Source organism: Gadus macrocephalus, chromosome 7 (genome assembly GCF_031168955.1).
Source record: "Gadus macrocephalus chromosome 7, ASM3116895v1".
NCBI lineage: Eukaryota > Metazoa > Chordata > Actinopteri > Gadiformes > Gadidae > Gadus > Gadus macrocephalus.
The window spans coordinates 24907023-24923870 of NC_082388.1; the positions used below are offsets into that span (position 1 = coordinate 24907023).

The following is a 16848-nucleotide window of genomic DNA, read 5'->3' on the forward strand; positions in this document are numbered from 1 at the left end:
CGTAGTTCTTCCACGGAGATGCAGCCATTCCAAGCCGAATCTTTGGTCCCTCTTCCTCACAATGTGCCACTAAAAGCTGCAAATCAAACATGTGAAGAGTTCTCGCAGATTGTAATCGATTAATTAATCTGAAAACATAATTCGTATTCAGAAGAAAAAAGAAAAAAAAGTTTTTTTAATTCCCTACAACCTGGGACTCTTCAAAATAATACCGGTAATAACGTTAGCTTTGTTTTATCGTTTACTACCACCCCTTTAATATAGAAAATTCTAAGCTATACTTAAACATGGCTGATCATGAATTAAATATTAGCTGAATAAATAATTCATACCGTAGGTTCAGTCTGCCGCTTTTCCACTGCATGGTACCAGCTCGACACGACTCGACTCGACTCAGCTCGCATTTTTTGCGTTTCCACCGCGAAAACATGGTACCTGGTACCTGAAGTGGCTGCTTTTTCTAGTACCGCCTCGCTCTAGGTTCCAAGCGAGCTGAGCCGATGCTAAAAGGTGACGTCGGCAGACGGCCGGCCACTGATTGGCCAGAGAGTGTGACGAAGTCACGAGAGCGACATGGCAACCATGCTGGTAACAGCCATAGCAGCGCCGCAGCCAACATATATTCCACTTCTTCAACTTCTTCAACATGCCAGCTAATAATAGTAATGTTATCGATGTCCTCCATTGTTGTTATGTGGGTTCTGTCCATAGCTGTGTTCGAAATCGTTCCCTATCATGGATGTAGTGCACTAAATAGGGTGCACGCCATTTTCTAGGGTGTTCGAATTCTCAGTGGTCCACTATATAGGGCACTATATAGTGGACTTAAAATAGGGTACATACGATGTTCCCTACATGTTACTCCCGTATACCACAATGCAATGCGGTTGTATTTTTCCAGGGGAGAAGAAGAAGCCGAATAACCGCGAAAACGAATACATTTAATGATGGAGTCTCCGGCTTTAGTTTAGAAATGTCAACAATTTATTTGGGATTTAACATAGAATATTAAACATTCAAAATTAATTAAACAAGGAAATGTAACATTCAACATCAATACAACCTCCAGCTTTCGTCGTGAGTGCCCGGTTTGTTTACTTGATGTGGGCGCATCTGTCTGCGTCACACAAATACCCGGCGCATTTACTGACGCAAATGACGTTTAGAAATGTTCAGCTTAGTGTCCGAATTCTCGTTCCCTGTTCCCTATATAGTGCACTATATCATGTACACGATATAGGGAATAGGGAACGAGTGTATAGGGAACGATTTCGAACACAGCTCATGTGTGGGTTGCGTAGGTCTTGTTTGCGTCGCGTACAAAAATACGTCACGGCCCTTTCGCGCAGCCGACCCCGCCCACGTCCAGGAGGTACTATTTGCGGTGGAAAAGCACCCGTGCTGCTACCGTGTCGAGTCATGTCGAGTCGTGTCGAGTCGAGCTACATGTGCGGTGGAAAAGCGGCATATAGGTAACGGTTGAGTAAGTTCAACACAGGTTAACACCATGGACATGTTATAGAAAGGAGAGCGGACTACAAAATGGCGCCCCATTCATTCCTATTGAAAGTGCTCAATGGCGCAGGGGAACATCAAGGAGCGATTTCCTTCTGCATCATGGGAGCATAGCATAGCCACACCCTAGTTCATGATGTACCGGATGCAGAAATATAGAACGCATGCGTGCCCATCCCCCCACTCCGGTCCAACAACAATATAAAATGATACCGGAATGCACCGGTTATTTGTCTTTGGATCTTTTGAATAAATGGATCAATACATGATGAATCACAATGATCGCAAGCAGAGGACCGTGAGAGGTATTGAGCAGCAGATGAACCAGTCCAAGAATCTGACACGTTAACGGAGCACTGAACTACTAGGCCCTCTCGGATGCCATTTGTTTCACTACGACTCCTTTCAGCTGCACACCCCACTTCCCCAGCGAGATAACGGCTAATAAAACGCTTGAGGTGGCGTTTTGAAAAGAAAAAACTTTTTAGGACATGGCATGAGCCTTTGATTGATATCCAGACATTTTTTGCGGAGACACATTCCTGGGCTGCATGCTCAACAGCCGCCCTTTTAAGGACGCTACGTCATAGAACGCCGACAAGCACTGTTCCAATGTTGAGGACACTCGAAAGCCGCGCCATTTTTGCGTCCTTTGTTTTTGAGAATTCCGAGATTTTTCAAGGATGCATCGCTGCATCCTAGACGAGCCAAAACTACCCACAATCCTCTGCGTTCACTGGGCGGGTTCTTGAAAATGGCAGAGCAGTACACGTTCAAACGAAGTGAAGTTATATTCGTTTTCAGAAATATTTTGTGCCGTATTGCTTTTTATAGATTCATCATGTTAATGCAAATAATCAAGCCTTAAGACCTGTGCCACTTTTCAAAAGTTTTTGCAACTTAATGATACGTTGCTATATTTTGCATGGACGTAGCTGGTGTTAAAGGTCCCATGACATGCTATTTTATGTATTCTTTAATATAGGTATTAGTGGGCAACTAACACAGTATTCAAAGACGTTCCCTAAATTCAGCCGTGGTGCAGAGTTACAGCCACTCCGAGCCTGTCGCACATTGAGCTTCCCCCAAATGCGCTGTTTCGGTGGGCGTGTCAAGGAGGAGGGTGGGGGTGTGGCCCTGAGCAGCTTGCAGCCACCATGCGCTCTGTTTACAGTGGATGTATCGCAATGGCGAGGCGCACACAGCCTTTAGCCGTGTTCTGTAAATATTCTAGAACACACGGGAGTCCTGGAGCTCTATATCTAAATATTATCATATAGCCTACACAGATATCTATATCATATAATATATATTATCACGGCCAAAAGCTGTTTGAGCCGATATTATGAATCTCAAACGACCGCGTTGGGTTCTCCGACGTTCCTGGTTCTTCAACGTCCACATCAATGTGAATACACACACTGTAACGCAAGTGTTTCTTGTCGGTTCTTTGACGTGTCTTGTATTTCCACAACGAGACTGTCGTGGGGGTTATCTGAGCCATGGTTGAGAAGGAATTGGGGGAAAGGAACTTTGGTTTGACTCGCTGAAGTACATGAACTGCGACATGCCGCCGGTTGCCGCGAGGCACCATCGCCCGGCAGCGGGCAGCCGGCAGCGCGTGGTTCAGTCGACTTCAGGTTGATGTGAAAGTGGAAGAACCAGAGACGTCGCAGAACCCGACAAAGTCCTTTGTGATTCATAATATCGTCTGGAGGCGCACACAATATGTTATATGATATAGATATCTATGTATTATATGATATTATTTAGATATAGAGCTCCAGGACTGTAACGCAAGTGTTGTACACTTCCTTGTTATTTGGATAACCGTTCTGCTGTTGGTGTGATGGCGCATAACACGTCGGACTCTCGTCTCTGGTATTTCTACAACGAGACTCGTATTGGGGGTTATCTCAGCCAAGGTTGAGAATGAATTGGGGGGAAGGAACTTTGGCTTTGACTCCCTCAAGAACATGAACCACGACATGGAGGAGAAAGGGATTGTTTGGCGGCGAATGTCTCCCGCTTGAGCCCCGCTGAGGGACCACCGCCGGAGGCGGAGGTGCATAAGCGCTGCCCGGCAAAGATCCCTTTCTCCTCCTTGTCGTGGTTCATGTTCTTGAGGGAGTCAAAGCCAAAGTTCCTTCCCCCCAATTCATTCTCAACCTTGGCTGAGATAACCCCCAATACGAGTCTCGTTGTAGAAATACCAGAGACGAGAGTCCGACGTGTTATGCGCCATCACACCAACAGCAGAACGGTTATCCAAATAACAAGGAAGTGTACAACACTTGCGTTACAGTCCTGGAGCTCTATATCTAAATAATATCATATAATACATAGATATCTATATCATATAACATATTGTGTGCGCCTCCAGACGATATTATGAATCACAAACGACTTTGTCGGGTTCTGCGACGTCTCTGGTTCTTCCACTTTCACATCAACCTGAAGTCGACTGAACCGCGCGCTGCCTGCGGCCGGCTGCCCGCTGCCGGGTGATGGTGCCTCGCGGCAACCGGCGGCATGTCGCAGTTCATGTACTTCAGCGAGTCAAACCAAAGTTCCTTTCCCCCAATTCCTTCTCAACCATGGCTTAGATAACCCCCACGACAGTCTCGTTGTGGAAATACAAGTAACGTCAAAGAACCGACAAACACTTGCGTTACAGTGTGTGTATACACTGTATTCACACACACACATGTGGCGCTCGCACGGTCGAGTTTCATTGGCGGGCCAACGTCTCTGGGCGGGCCAGGCAGAGTAAGGGGAGGAGCTGAGATTCCTGATGACGTCATGAGCACAGACATTCCAAATCAGCGCGCTTGAGCCTCCGTTTTTTCAAAGGCGAGCAGAACAGCTAGTGCTAGTTTTACACCAAACGCAAGTTTTAGCCACTGGGGGACCATAGGCAGGCTCGGGGAACTCATATTTATGTTAGAAAACCTCCCAAAGTGAGATTTTCATGTCATGGGACCTTTAAACACCACTGTCACCAATGTCAATTTACTCTCTCACAAGATTACATTATTTATGTATACCTATTTATGTTTGTGTTGAATCGTTTTTTTTAGGGTCAGCCCAGCAAACGGAGGCTTTTGTGCGCCTTATGGTACGAACACACCAAACGCGTACCCGCGTATAGATGTACGCTCGTAACGCAGCTAAAATGTTGCTTGACCATTTTGTGTCAAAAATGGTCCTACGTACGCAGCTACGCGCCTGTGGCTGCGCTGGATTTAGGAGTCAGAGGAAGGAAACCCAAACGTCGCCGTGTTTGGGTGGATGATAGAGCTTGGATCGGGTTAGATTAAATAATCTCTGATATAAATAACAATAATCGGGTTAAATAACTTCACATGGTGTGTCTGGTGTGTTTCCAGCATTCGTAGTGTTGATCAGCAGAGAAATAGTCCGCCAAGACGTTGAGGTTGCTTAGCAACCAGAGACTCTGTCCATGCAAGTGAACGGAGCGTTCACTCTTCGTCATAACTATCAAACCAAACATCCTTCACATTCACCGAGCGAACATTATGAAAGTAAAATGCACATTTCTCGCTAAAAATGTTTCCATAAACGCATTTAATGGCGTAACTATGTTACTATTTCCACCCAGAATAAAGAAAAATGTCGGCCGTATGCTTCTGTGCAAGCCTCACTACTCTCTGCCAGTGACGTCGGGACAAGCTCCACGCTGATTGGCTATTGCGGCGCGTATGAGCGTAAAAAGTTCAATTATTTGAACTCCTCGCGTACGCGCGTATATGTACGCGCGTATATGTACGCGCGTATATGTACGCGCGTATATGTACGCGCGTATATGTACGCGCGTATATGTACGCGCCTCATACGCCCCTAACGCGAGTAAAATGTTGCTTGGTACGCATGATACGCATGTACGCACCTCATACGCGCGTAAACCAATGGTTCCCTATGGAAAAATTGCCGATTTTATACGCGTCTATACGCGAGGTACGCGCTTGGTGTGTTCGCACCTTTAGGGTGGCGCACAAACATTTGTTTACCGGTGGAAGGGATAGTGCCACTATCCAATGTTGTAAAATTAATGCACAACCGATCATTTGCAATGTTTGTAATTTTTAATGAACGTATTTAATTGTATTTTATATGATATACTTATGTGTTCAAAGCACTGGTAGATTGTAGGCATATATGAATGAATGAATCAGATCAGTTAAATAATATATCCAAATAAATACACGTTTATCATCTCTTTCTTTGTCTTTTCCCCCCTGCATAATAGTAATCAACCGTACTGTAAATGTGATGCATGAATTAAGTTCTCAGACAATTTCACTTAGTTTTATAAAAATTTAATGGATTTTCCTTTTAATAAAGACAATTCGATCAACCACAACAAAGCTTTTGTGACTTCCCCAAAGAGGCTCCATGCGAAGGAGACATGACCGCATTCATAACAGACAAAAGTCAAATAAATATCGATCAGCTTGATTGCTGCCATGTTTTATTCATAAGCGCACATGTGTTTACAAGCGGACACGCAGTATTAAAAAGCGGAAGCGGAAGCGCTTCCACACTACCAAGTCGTTCCCAAAGTCCGACGTTACAAACGCTAGGAAGCACTCGAGCTAGCACTCTAGTCTCATCTCCATAGGACGCGACTAGCAAGGACGCGTCCTAGCAAGGCTGCAGCCTTCACTTTGGGAAACAGCCCTGCTCCCCACTTGTATAGAGTGGCGAAGTCACGCCTCTTCCGGTAGGGCTCATGGGACCTATGAGATCGAAAAATATGAATGGGTGTCAATGGAGAGAAAATAATTATTTTCTGGTCCCAGTCTTTATATGCCCTGGATTACACATATGTTGTTTGTGGATTTAAATGATAATTTTTCATGCAAAGAAAACTAAAAATGTTCGTGAAGAAGTTTGATAATTTTAGGTTTTATGTGAGGCCGCTTTGTGAACTACAGCTCTTCGCTGCTCTCGACGCATATGATATACGTCACCACACCCGCCCTTGGAACTCGGCACAGAGATGGCGATCTCTCTGCCCCACTTCGCCGCTTTTTCCAAGGGGAGGATAAAAGCATCGAAAGAGGTGAAAACCATTATAAGTCGGGGCACGTGCAGAGTTTCAGTTGGGAAGATTGTCGGTCTTCTCCACGCCAGTCGCAGGGAGCGTGACGTCACATACGAGCCGTGTAGTCTTTCTCGTTGTGTTTTCTCTACAGCCTTTATCTGAACAATTGCACAATAAACGGTCGAACTCTTTGCATGAAAAATTATCCTTTAAATCCACAAACAACATATGTGTAATCCAGGGCATATAAAGACCGGGACCAGAAAATAATTATTTTCTCTCCATTGACACCCATTCATATTTTTCGATCTCATAGGTCCCATGAGCCCTACCGGAAGAGGCGTGACTTCGCCACTCTATTGGAGTGAACGAGGGTATCTACTTCCGGGCCCCGTGATTTGAGGGAACCGTCCACAGCCCACTAAACCGACTGCAATACCAGGCTTGGCCTCTGAGCACTGGTGGATTCCGGAAATATGCACCAGTCCTGGGGGCCTGGTTAACACAGGGTTGTGCGCGTCCACGCCAAACCTATAAAGACGTGATGTATGGATCATGGAAACCCTGATCGAAATGGCGAAACGGGCCGCTTATTTCAATGAAATAGAACTCCAGGTTCTGCTATGACGAGGAGAAGGACATTATCGCAAGAATGGGGAACGCTAAAGCCTCTGAAACCCAGAGAACCAAAGCTTGGCAGCGGATCGCTGACCGCATATATGCGTTAGCTACATGTCAAAAGCATGATCCTTAATATTTGAGCCATGAATCTATTAATATCCCAGTTAAGCATTCTTAACGTTCCTACCACATAACCCTTTTCTTCTAAAAAAAAATATGTACTCCGATGGCTCCCAAGCGGTCAGCGGATTAAGTAAAAATGAAGTATAAAAACATACAAACTGGAAAGCTTTTCCCACCATCGTATTGGTATATTTTTTTCAGTCCAGCATGTAAATTGTCATACCATATTTGTCACTCGACTGGATCTGGTCCTCAAAATTGTCTTGACCCCGGTGGAGGAGCTGTTAATAGACATAAATTCAGGGCGCCCTGACATGGAGGGGGTACCTTGAGGTACTGTCATGCCAAATTTGTACCGGCTGCCAAATTTGGCAGCCGGTAATACCGAGTGTGTCATCCATACGTAATCCATTCCAAACCTGCCTGGCGACAGATGATCGCATCGTCCGTTGCCTGGCAACGGACGATCGCGTCGAATGATGTGAAAGGTTCACGAACATTCGCGAACCTTCTATCTAGCGATCTGTTATCTGTATTGTGCTATTTCGTCCTTGACCTGCTTTAAACACTCAGTTTACTTGCTAAATTTGATTGAACAATTAAATACAATACAAATATAAAGTAAAAACAAGTGTTATCTAGCGATCCGTTTTCTGTATTATGTTATTTCGTCTTTGGCAACATGAGCGCGAATGTTTTTTGAAACCCGCTTTAAACACTCAGTTTACTAGCTAAATTTGATTAAACAATTAAATACAATACAAATATAAAGTAATAACAAGTGTTATCTAGCGATCCGTTAACTGTATTATGTTATTTCGTCTTTGGCAACATGAGCGCAAATGTTTTTTGAAACCTGCCCGGCAACGGACGACGCGATCATCTGTTGCCAGGCAGGTTTGGAATGGATTACGTATGGATGACGCGCCCGGTACAAATTTGGCAGCCGGTACAAATTTGGCATGACAGTACCTCCTCAGAGAGACAGGGGCCATGTGAGGGTACCCCACTGGTTGAATGTAGGTTTTTGTGTTTTTCTTGTATTTTAGATTTTGTTTGCCTTCGAAGTAATGCATGCAAACAGTGTGCGTGCCACAGCGCATATGTTCCAAATGTTATTTTTTGGTAACATTTTGGTAAGACAATTCATCAACTTCACAGATCAAGATGGATTAGTGCTTGTAATGAAGTCGCCGGCTACGATCGAACATTCTCCAGTGGATGTAAGTCCGTTAGGACTGAGATGAAAGGACTGAGATGTGCTCAGCATCTCCAACATTATAGATAAAACTACCATTTGCAAAAAACTGAGGGCTACGCAAATAGTCTGGAGGGAACTGAGGCCAGGATTGGTAGTGTTGGCTATGTAAGGCTGGAGAAGGCTATTTAAATATATTAAATATTTGTGCGAGAATCTATATCTCTCCAGCAAAAAGTCATCCGATATGCCAAGATGTCGAGCCGTGGTCTTATTAATCGCTCCCCGTGGATTGCATGAATAATTTGCGCTTCGATATCAACAGGCCTCTCATCAAAAGGGCATGCCATTGTGAACACATGAAATCTGCGTTGAACGCGGGTTTAAATACCCAAAACCGGGTTACGTTCCAAACTTAACCTGCGCAAAACCTGCTCCGACCAGCTTTGATTCAGAGCATATGTTTCTATAGTAACTAACATACCGTGTTCATTTTGGAACGGAAAACCTAGGGTTACCGCAAACCCTGGGTTAACTTACCCGGTTATGTGATAAAACCGGCTTTGTGGAATACCCCACTGAGCAGGTCAGTCAGTTGTGAGGGGCAGTATGGGGACACCCCCCCCAGTTATATTGATGACAGAAGGATAAGGATTCTGTTTAATCTGATATATTTACAATGAAATTAATTTATTTTGGGCGACAGAACTTTAGCCAATCAGAGCGAAGGGACCAGAGCCCGGGCCCCTGAGGCCCCCCTCCTGTCTGCTCCTGAGGTTGTATATGGTGTTGATGACAATGAGGACAATGTTTATGGCTCACTCTTTTATAGAGTGAGCCATAAAGTTGCTCACCCCAAACATCACCCTGGAGAGAGGGAGAGAAAGAAGAGAGACAGAGAGCGATTGAAATACGTAAACAGAGAGGAGCTGGCCAAGCTCTCTAACATCACTTGGATATCAAACAATGGACTCTAACATGACTATTGTGAGGCCAGCATATTTCGTTATCAGTGGCTTTTCAGGCATCCCTCATGTCAACTACTACTATTTATTTTTACTGTTGCTCTACATCGTGTCAGTGGTGGAAAACGGGATGGTGATGGCCTTGATCTGCTTAGACCAGAGTCTCAAGACTCCAAAGTATATTGCTGTGTTTAACTTGGTGTTTGTAGACGTGGTCGGCAGCTCCGCCCTGGTGCCCAAGGTTATCGACACCTTCTGGTTCGACCACAGGTACATCTCGTACAGCAACTGCTTAACCTATGCGTTTTTTTATTATTTGATCCTCACCATGCAGTCTCTTAATCTGGCTTTACTCTCCTTTGACAGGCTAATAGCGATCACCTTTCCATTGCGTTATCAGATCATTGTGAGTCTGAAGACCATGTTCTCACTGGTAGCTGCTTGCTGGATTATTGCCATCCTTATCAACTTGATAGATGTAGGGCTTGTAACACCACTGTCCTTCTGCAGGTCTGTTGTTATCAACAGCTATTTCTGTGACCATGGGCCACTCTATCGACTTGCCTGCAATGACTATCGGCCCAATGATATAATTTCCATAGTGGTACCATTTTTTATTCTTTGGATTCCATTGCTCTTTATCTTGATATCTTACTTGTGCATTGGTGCAGCTTTGGCTATAATAGCTGGAGCGCAGGATAGGATGAAGGCTTTTAAAACATGCAGTGCCCATTTAATGTTGGTGATTATTTATTACTTACCTATTCTGGTCACTTTTAGTGTTGCCGCTAAAATGCCTCGCAATGCAAGGATAATTAGTCTTTCTCTTGCAGCGGTCATGCCTCCAGCTTTGAACCCACTGATTTATGTTCTACAGACTCAGGAAATCAAACTGTCTCTGAAAAAGGTGTTCAAAAGAATGAGGCAATCAAAAATTGCATTGAAGTAGATTATCAATATGTGATATTTCATTTGGACATTTTTTGTTAGGCAAAAAATTTGTAATAGTAGTCTGCACAATAACCAGTGAATTTTTGGTATGAAAACCTTCTAACTGAAGAATAATAGCTCAACCCATTTAATTTGGATAAATTAATGAAATGTATTTTTTTGTGATCGATGTGACAAAAAGTTTAAATGGGATCTTAAATGAGCTTATTGTTGTTGATATCAGATATTTATGTGTCCATGTGCTGCTTTGTTGAATTGCATGCAATAACATTCAGGCTGATAATACACTTGCCAACAACTGTTATTCTTCGGGTTCCATTGCTGTTTATCTTGATCACTTACATGTGCATTGGCACAGCTTTGGTAAAGATAGCCCAAACCCTGGATAGAATTAAGACTTTTAAAACCTGCAGTGCTCAAATTATGTTGGCCATTTATTACCAACCTATTCTAATCGCTTTCACATTACATGCTAAAATACTTCCAAATGTCAGCATGATTAATGTCTCTTGCTGCTGTCCTTCCTCCAGCGTTGAACCAACTCATTTATGTTTTACATACAAACAGTCTCTCAAAGAAATATTCACAAGAATAAAACAATCACAAACTGCCATGAAGATATTGTGTTGTATTGTACATCCTTTGTTAGCTGTTTGTTGATTAAAACAAACAAACAAATTAAATCCCCCTCCTTAAGATAACATGTCTTGATTGAACTGAATGCCCAAATTATTCATTCAATATCATTACAATTTGTTTACATTAAATCAGGCTTGAACATGATTCTGATTGTAAAACACTGTTCAAATTATTTGAAAATATAAATAACCATTGTCTCTCGGATTCGTTGAGTTGCAGTGTTTACTTTATGTTTGTCTGTCTTCCTTTCTTTTGACTATAGAACATGACTCCCCTCCAGAACACTGTTGTAGGGTAGTGTTATGCAAGCCGACAACTCCCCCTAGTGGGCTTGTGTGTATGGACTCGGGCAGTCAACACGCGTCTGTCTTGTTATGTGCCAACTCGTTCAATACATGTGAGACACAGCCCGACTCCGTGTATTCTACTATGCACCTTCACTTGCAACAAACACCACTCATTTAGTTTCCCTGTACCTTCTTATATTAATTGTCAAATCAACTGAAAGTTCACGCATAACCTTGCCCCGTTTCTATTCTGCCTCCTTTTTGCTCACTACATACTCTAATCATGTATCGTCATGTAATTAAACACAAAATATATGGATTCTAGTATAAAAAGTAAAAATTATAAAGGTATTTTTCAAAGAATTTGTTTAAGTACCCAGCATCATGGATTTGATCTGTGTGTGTGTGTACTTAGAATGTGTATATGCATCCCATCGGGATTACATTAATGGGTTGCTTCTTAATTTATCAATCCATTACATTCCTGGTCGCCACGGTACATAGAAGTGGACCCGTGTACACATATATAAATATGCACATATGTGATTATATTGATCTGCCCATCTATGTTCTATTCCTGAGTTAATATGTTGGCCTTAACAGTTGTCCTTGAAATGTAAATAAAAGGAAAAGGACCAATGAGGTTGGAATCGAACATTTTATTGAAAGAAAGATCATCCTACAGACGCCGACCACGGCGACCTCCCTTTCTGCGGGTAGAGTCGGATGGGATTGGGGTCACATCCTCTGTGGAGAGGAAACATTTATATTAGTACTGCGACGGTAATGCATCCAGTAGAGGAACAACATTCAGTACCGGGACCAAAATACATCTAGTAGAGGGGCAAAACAAATGTACAGAGGTGGTGTGTGTGATGTGGTTTGTAAGTGGATAATGGGTGTTAATTGTGGTTTGGAAGCGGTATGGACGGTGTCCAACGTGTCGTGGATCAGGTGCTACGTACCAATACGGCCGATCTTCATCCCAGAGCGAGCCAGAGCCCTCAGAGCGGACTGAGCGCCAGGGCCGGGGGTCTTGGTCCTGGAAACAAAACCGAAGTTGGGGTCTCTCCCGTTTGTGTATACTAGAGTCGGTTCCCTCCCCCCTGATCGCATCTCAGGAATATTCCGTTAGGGTGAGCGGTTGAACAACCCAGCTGAAGATACACTCACACCCCCCAGCTACAGACAGTCCGTCAATAGAAGGGTTAGTGTTCAAAGTGTACTAGGATGCCAGGGCAACTGGACCAGCGAGTAGCTCTTTAACTGGAGCGCTGTTCCAATAGGTCCTGGACCAGCCTTTCCTTAGGCATCAAGCTTTCCCCGTCAGAACAGGCATTATGAACACTGGTAAAACACGTCCTATGTTTTGAATTAGTAGGTCTACAAATTGTTTAAGTGCACAGTTATTGATTAAGTCACAAGTAACGACCCTTTAGTAAGTTATCACTTATTTTAGGGATAGTAGCCCATTAAGTCACAAACATCCCTTTAGAACAGTCATCGATGTGGAAAAATATTAAAATAATGTTGCATTTGTTCAACACATGCCAATGCCATCCACTACATCCAACTGCATGTACTACTAGACGGTGGCTTGTTTCTCCCGACAGGATCCGAAGCGAGGGCTTGAGCCTCCACCACAGGTTTATGGGAGAGATACTTTACCCCCTGTGTTTAAACATCAAGGACACAGGTCCAGGATGGGCAATAAAGGGGGCGAAAGATGCTGCATTCTTATACGATAAAGCACTTTGAAAACAAGGTAGTTTTACTAACGAGGGCAGACCAGTAGAGAATAGTTTACAACAAGGGTTGGTTAGACCATCCGGTTTGTAGCTCTGTATAACCATGTCCCACCCGGTTTGTAGCACAGCACACCGTGACGCAGCCGGCTTTTAGTCCTAGTTTCAGTTCGTGTCCTACCTGTTTCCTCCGGTGGCTCTGAGCTTGATGTGCAGGGCGGTGATGCCGAGCTCCTTGCAGCGCTGAGCGACGTCCTGTGCGGCCAACATGGCGGCGTACGGGGAAGACTCATCTCTGTCTGCCTTCACCTTCATACCGCCGGTCACTCGGCAGATCGTCTCCCTGGAAACCCGCGCATGACAAACAAGTTAGACACACTGGGGTAGGGGATGCCAGAGAAGACATTTTAAAGATAACCTTAAGGAGGATGACTTACTTTCCGGAGAGATCGGTGACGTGGACAAAAGTGTCGTTGAAAGAAGCGAAGATGTGACAAACACCGAAGACATTTTCTCCTTCTGCCACCTGGGGTCCGAGGCTGATCACCTGTTCCTCCTTCTTTTCCTTGCCTTTACGGGGAGCCATAGTCTGGAGAGAGAGAAAGCAGGACAGGGTTAGGGTCTAGTGTAGGGCCATGGTCTGGTGTGCAGCAAGATGGAGCCTTCGATAACAATCAGCATATCTGGAGGTGACTGGAAACACAGAAGGCTTCTTTGGCTTAACTTTACGACCTCTCATGCAAAACATTCCTGTACGGTGCAAAAAGCTTTCAAAGTCGGATCCAATTCATTCCCAGATGCAGCATGCTTACACTGCTGTCGGGTTCCTTATCCAGCATTTGATAATAAACAATATAACTACTTGCACATAAAAGCATAGAGGCACGATTATTTTTTAAGATGCAACTTCACAGAATACATCAACACATCCTTAGTGGAGAAATATGACCAAGGACGCTTGCATCTGCATTAAGGTAGTGTATAGCGACCATATTCACAATTCCCTCCAAATCTAACTGAGTGTTTAATGACGAGCTCTTTTATGAACAACTTTCTGTGGAAGTCTTCCTGAAGTGATTGAATGCTAGACCAAATTATTGACAGAAATGTGCCCATACAGGTGGATTTGTGTGAAACCAAAAAGGCATGCCAATACCTAAAGGATGATCCATACTATCCATTGGGTGCGAGTTTGGCATCATTAAATCTGATTACTTATATTTTCAATACTGGGCAATATAAACGTTTGAAACAACTAGTTTGAAGTTGATATCTAACGGTTGGTCCAAGCAGTCCATCTGCTAATATCCAGCAATAGTCATCAGTCATGACCTTAGGTACACAAGAGCTATGTGTGATCAAACTACCATTAATAAAAGCAGCAGTGTATCATAGTAGCAGTACCTAAACCATATTTCACATAGCCCCGTTTCATATCCACAACGTTACAGCGTGTAGCTCCTGATTATAGGCTGAATGAAGCTCAGCCGCCAATGCCATTAGCATCAAGTTAAGCCCGAGTCGTATGCATTGGTCCAGACCTACACAATTTCGACATGATATACGTTTTCCGAGCCTTATTTAAATGAAACGTTAATATTTAAATCGTGTCTTGTCTCCTTCACAGTAACAGAGTAACGGAGGAATCACCGACGCGTCGATTCGCGCAGAGCCAACACACGCACAAAACAAACACTTCGAGATCGTGTGGGAATAAAATAAAGGCATTTATGTGAAACAATACATGTACAAATTCAAGTTAACACATAGATATGTTCGGATGGTTACCTAATATTAAGATTTTAAACGGATATCAAAGTGCGGGTTCTATACCTTGGTGTGTCTCTTCGAAGCAGAAACAGGAAAGGAAAGAACTTCCGCTACCGGTGGCAAAGTTCAACCGTTCCGACGCGGAAATTGTGTCGTCACTTCGTATCCAGCGCATACGCGGTCAGGATGTGCATAATGCATTATTCTGTTGAATAGATCAACGTTGTTGTGATTTTATTGTTGTCCTTGTACTATTCTGCCATATTATGTTAATAAAATTAAATAAAATCCAATGTATTTAATATATAATTGGAATACAATATATACAAAAATAAAATATCTAAGGTGTACAACACGTCTAAAACACAAACTATATTCATACAGTATATAATATACATGAAACAATATAGTAGTGTGTGTGTGTGTGTGTGTGTGTGTGTGTGTGTGTGTGTGTGTGTGTGTGTGTGTGTGTGTGTGTGTGTGTGTGTGTGTGAGTGTGTTCAATTTACCTCCCTCCTGATAGCCCAAACAGGAGGGAGGTCTAGGCGTTCCAAACGTGGAGTGGATCTATAATGCCACCAGGCTGTCCCACCTGACCAATATGCTGAACAGTGATGATCGGACTGTCAGGGAACTTGCACGTTCTTCATTGTTTCTGGACATGAAGCGACGTAAAATTCCCCTGGCAGGAGAGGGTGAGCCGAGCTTCTTAGGCTTTAGAAGGAAGCCCAACAACAAGATGGACTCACATTCTGCTGGGTTTGGGGTCTCGTCGGACTGGCCCGACCTCAATGACCTTTGCGTGCGAGCTGGAGTCTCCCTGGACTGGGTGAAGTCTGACTCAGACACTGTAATGGTGTCTGAGGATGTAATAACTGACTGTACAATCTCAGTAAGGGTAACTGTCAATGATACTGAACATCATGTATCACCAGCTCACACACGCAGGTACCTGCTAGGGTTAGAACAGCAGAGGCAGCAACAACACTGGACTGGTCTAAAGCTACAGGGAAAGCTAGAATGTATTCCCACTGCAGATCACACAGTTTCTCACACAATATTCAAGAACTATGCAGTTGATGAGGATATTCTTACATTTGCAGTTAAAGCCAGATTACAAGTTCTTCCAACCAGACTCAATCTCTCTCTGTGGTACCCTAACAGATTTCCTCCTCATTGTCTGCACCACGACAACTCAACCATAGAATCACTGTCACATATTCTGAATGGCTGCCATGTATACAAGGGCATGTATATTTCCAGACATGATAGAATTGTTGATTTACTGGTTAAGAACATGCTTTTATATACCCCACCTTCCTCCGTTAAAGTATATACCCATTCAAGGGTTTCATCTGACATGTTCACTCTGTGCAATAACGAAGTTGACTATTTTTCAAATGTGACAGCCAATACACCAGATGTTATTGTTGTTGATGAGGTAAGCAGAGAAGTCACCATCTTAGAAGTAAGCTGTACGTTTGACTATAGTCTGGAGGAGGCATTCCTTGCCAAGGTTACAAAATACCAACTTCTCAGAAATGAGATTGCACAACTGGGGTACATCTGCAAACTACTTGTGTTTATATTTGGAAGCCTTGGCCATGTCCACAGACTCGTCATAAGGGGTTTGCAGATGGCTGGAATTCCGAAGCCAAAAGCTAAAGCACTTGCAAAATTCTGCTCCATATCTGTATTAATAGGCAGCCGCCACATATGGAGGAGACGCTGCTTCCTGTATCCATAGACTGAGATCAGACATGTCAAAGAGATTCTGGGCTTGATGAGTGCATCTACCAGTGTTTGTGTTCAAGATTTGTTATTGTAAAATGTGAACATAAATGACTAAAATGTGTGTGTGTGTGTGTGTGTGTGTGTGTGTGTGTGTGTGTGTGTGTGTGTGTGTGTGTGTGTGTGTGTGTGTGTGTGTGTGTGTGTGTGTGTGTGTGTGTGTGTGTGTGTGTGT

General features: G+C 43.6%; 2 protein-coding genes and 1 non-coding gene across 3 annotated transcripts; 1 reads left to right on the forward strand and 2 right to left on the reverse strand.

Annotated features, from left to right (window-relative positions):
• Positions 1-9394: 9394 nt before the first annotated feature.
• LOC132462017 (olfactory receptor 2A12-like) lies at positions 9395-10559 on the forward strand. Its single transcript, XM_060057565.1, has one exon. It carries the CDS (start codon positions 9492-9494, stop codon positions 10437-10439), a length of 948 nt encoding a protein of 315 aa, XP_059913548.1. The 5' UTR covers positions 9395-9491; the 3' UTR covers positions 10440-10559.
• Positions 10560-12011: 1452 nt separating this feature from the next.
• rps14 (ribosomal protein S14) lies at positions 12012-15065 on the reverse strand. Its single transcript, XM_060057571.1, has 5 exons — positions 14946-15065; positions 13550-13701; positions 13294-13455; positions 12333-12409; positions 12012-12114 (listed from the first exon to the last, which is right to left on the reverse strand). Exons 2-5 carry the CDS (start codon positions 13696-13698, stop codon positions 12047-12049), a joined length of 456 nt encoding a protein of 151 aa, XP_059913554.1. The 5' UTR covers positions 13699-13701; positions 14946-15065; the 3' UTR covers positions 12012-12046.
• Positions 12963-13061, reverse strand: LOC132462227 (small nucleolar RNA SNORA26). The gene has a single exon (XR_009526786.1). It is a non-coding gene; the product is annotated as a small nucleolar RNA SNORA26 (small nucleolar RNA).
• Positions 15066-16848: the final 1783 nt, after the last annotated feature.

Bases quoted from the DNA above. Each gene is read 5' to 3' on its own strand.
- LOC132462017 (XM_060057565.1), top strand. From the start codon at position 9,492: ATGGACTCTAACATGACTATTGTGAGGCCAGCATATTTCGTTATCAGT.
- rps14 (XM_060057571.1), bottom strand. From the start codon at position 13,698: ATGGCTCCCCGTAAAGGCAAGGAAAAGAAGGAGGAACAGGTGATCAGC. The intron at 13,456-13,549 runs GTAAGTCATCCT...GCGGGTTTCCAG, and splicing joins GTCACCGATCTCTCCGGAAA to GGAGACGATCTGCCGAGTGA. The intron at 12,115-12,332 runs GTACGTAGCACC...TCCTCTCCACAG, and splicing joins GATGAAGATCGGCCGTATTG to AGGATGTGACCCCAATCCCA.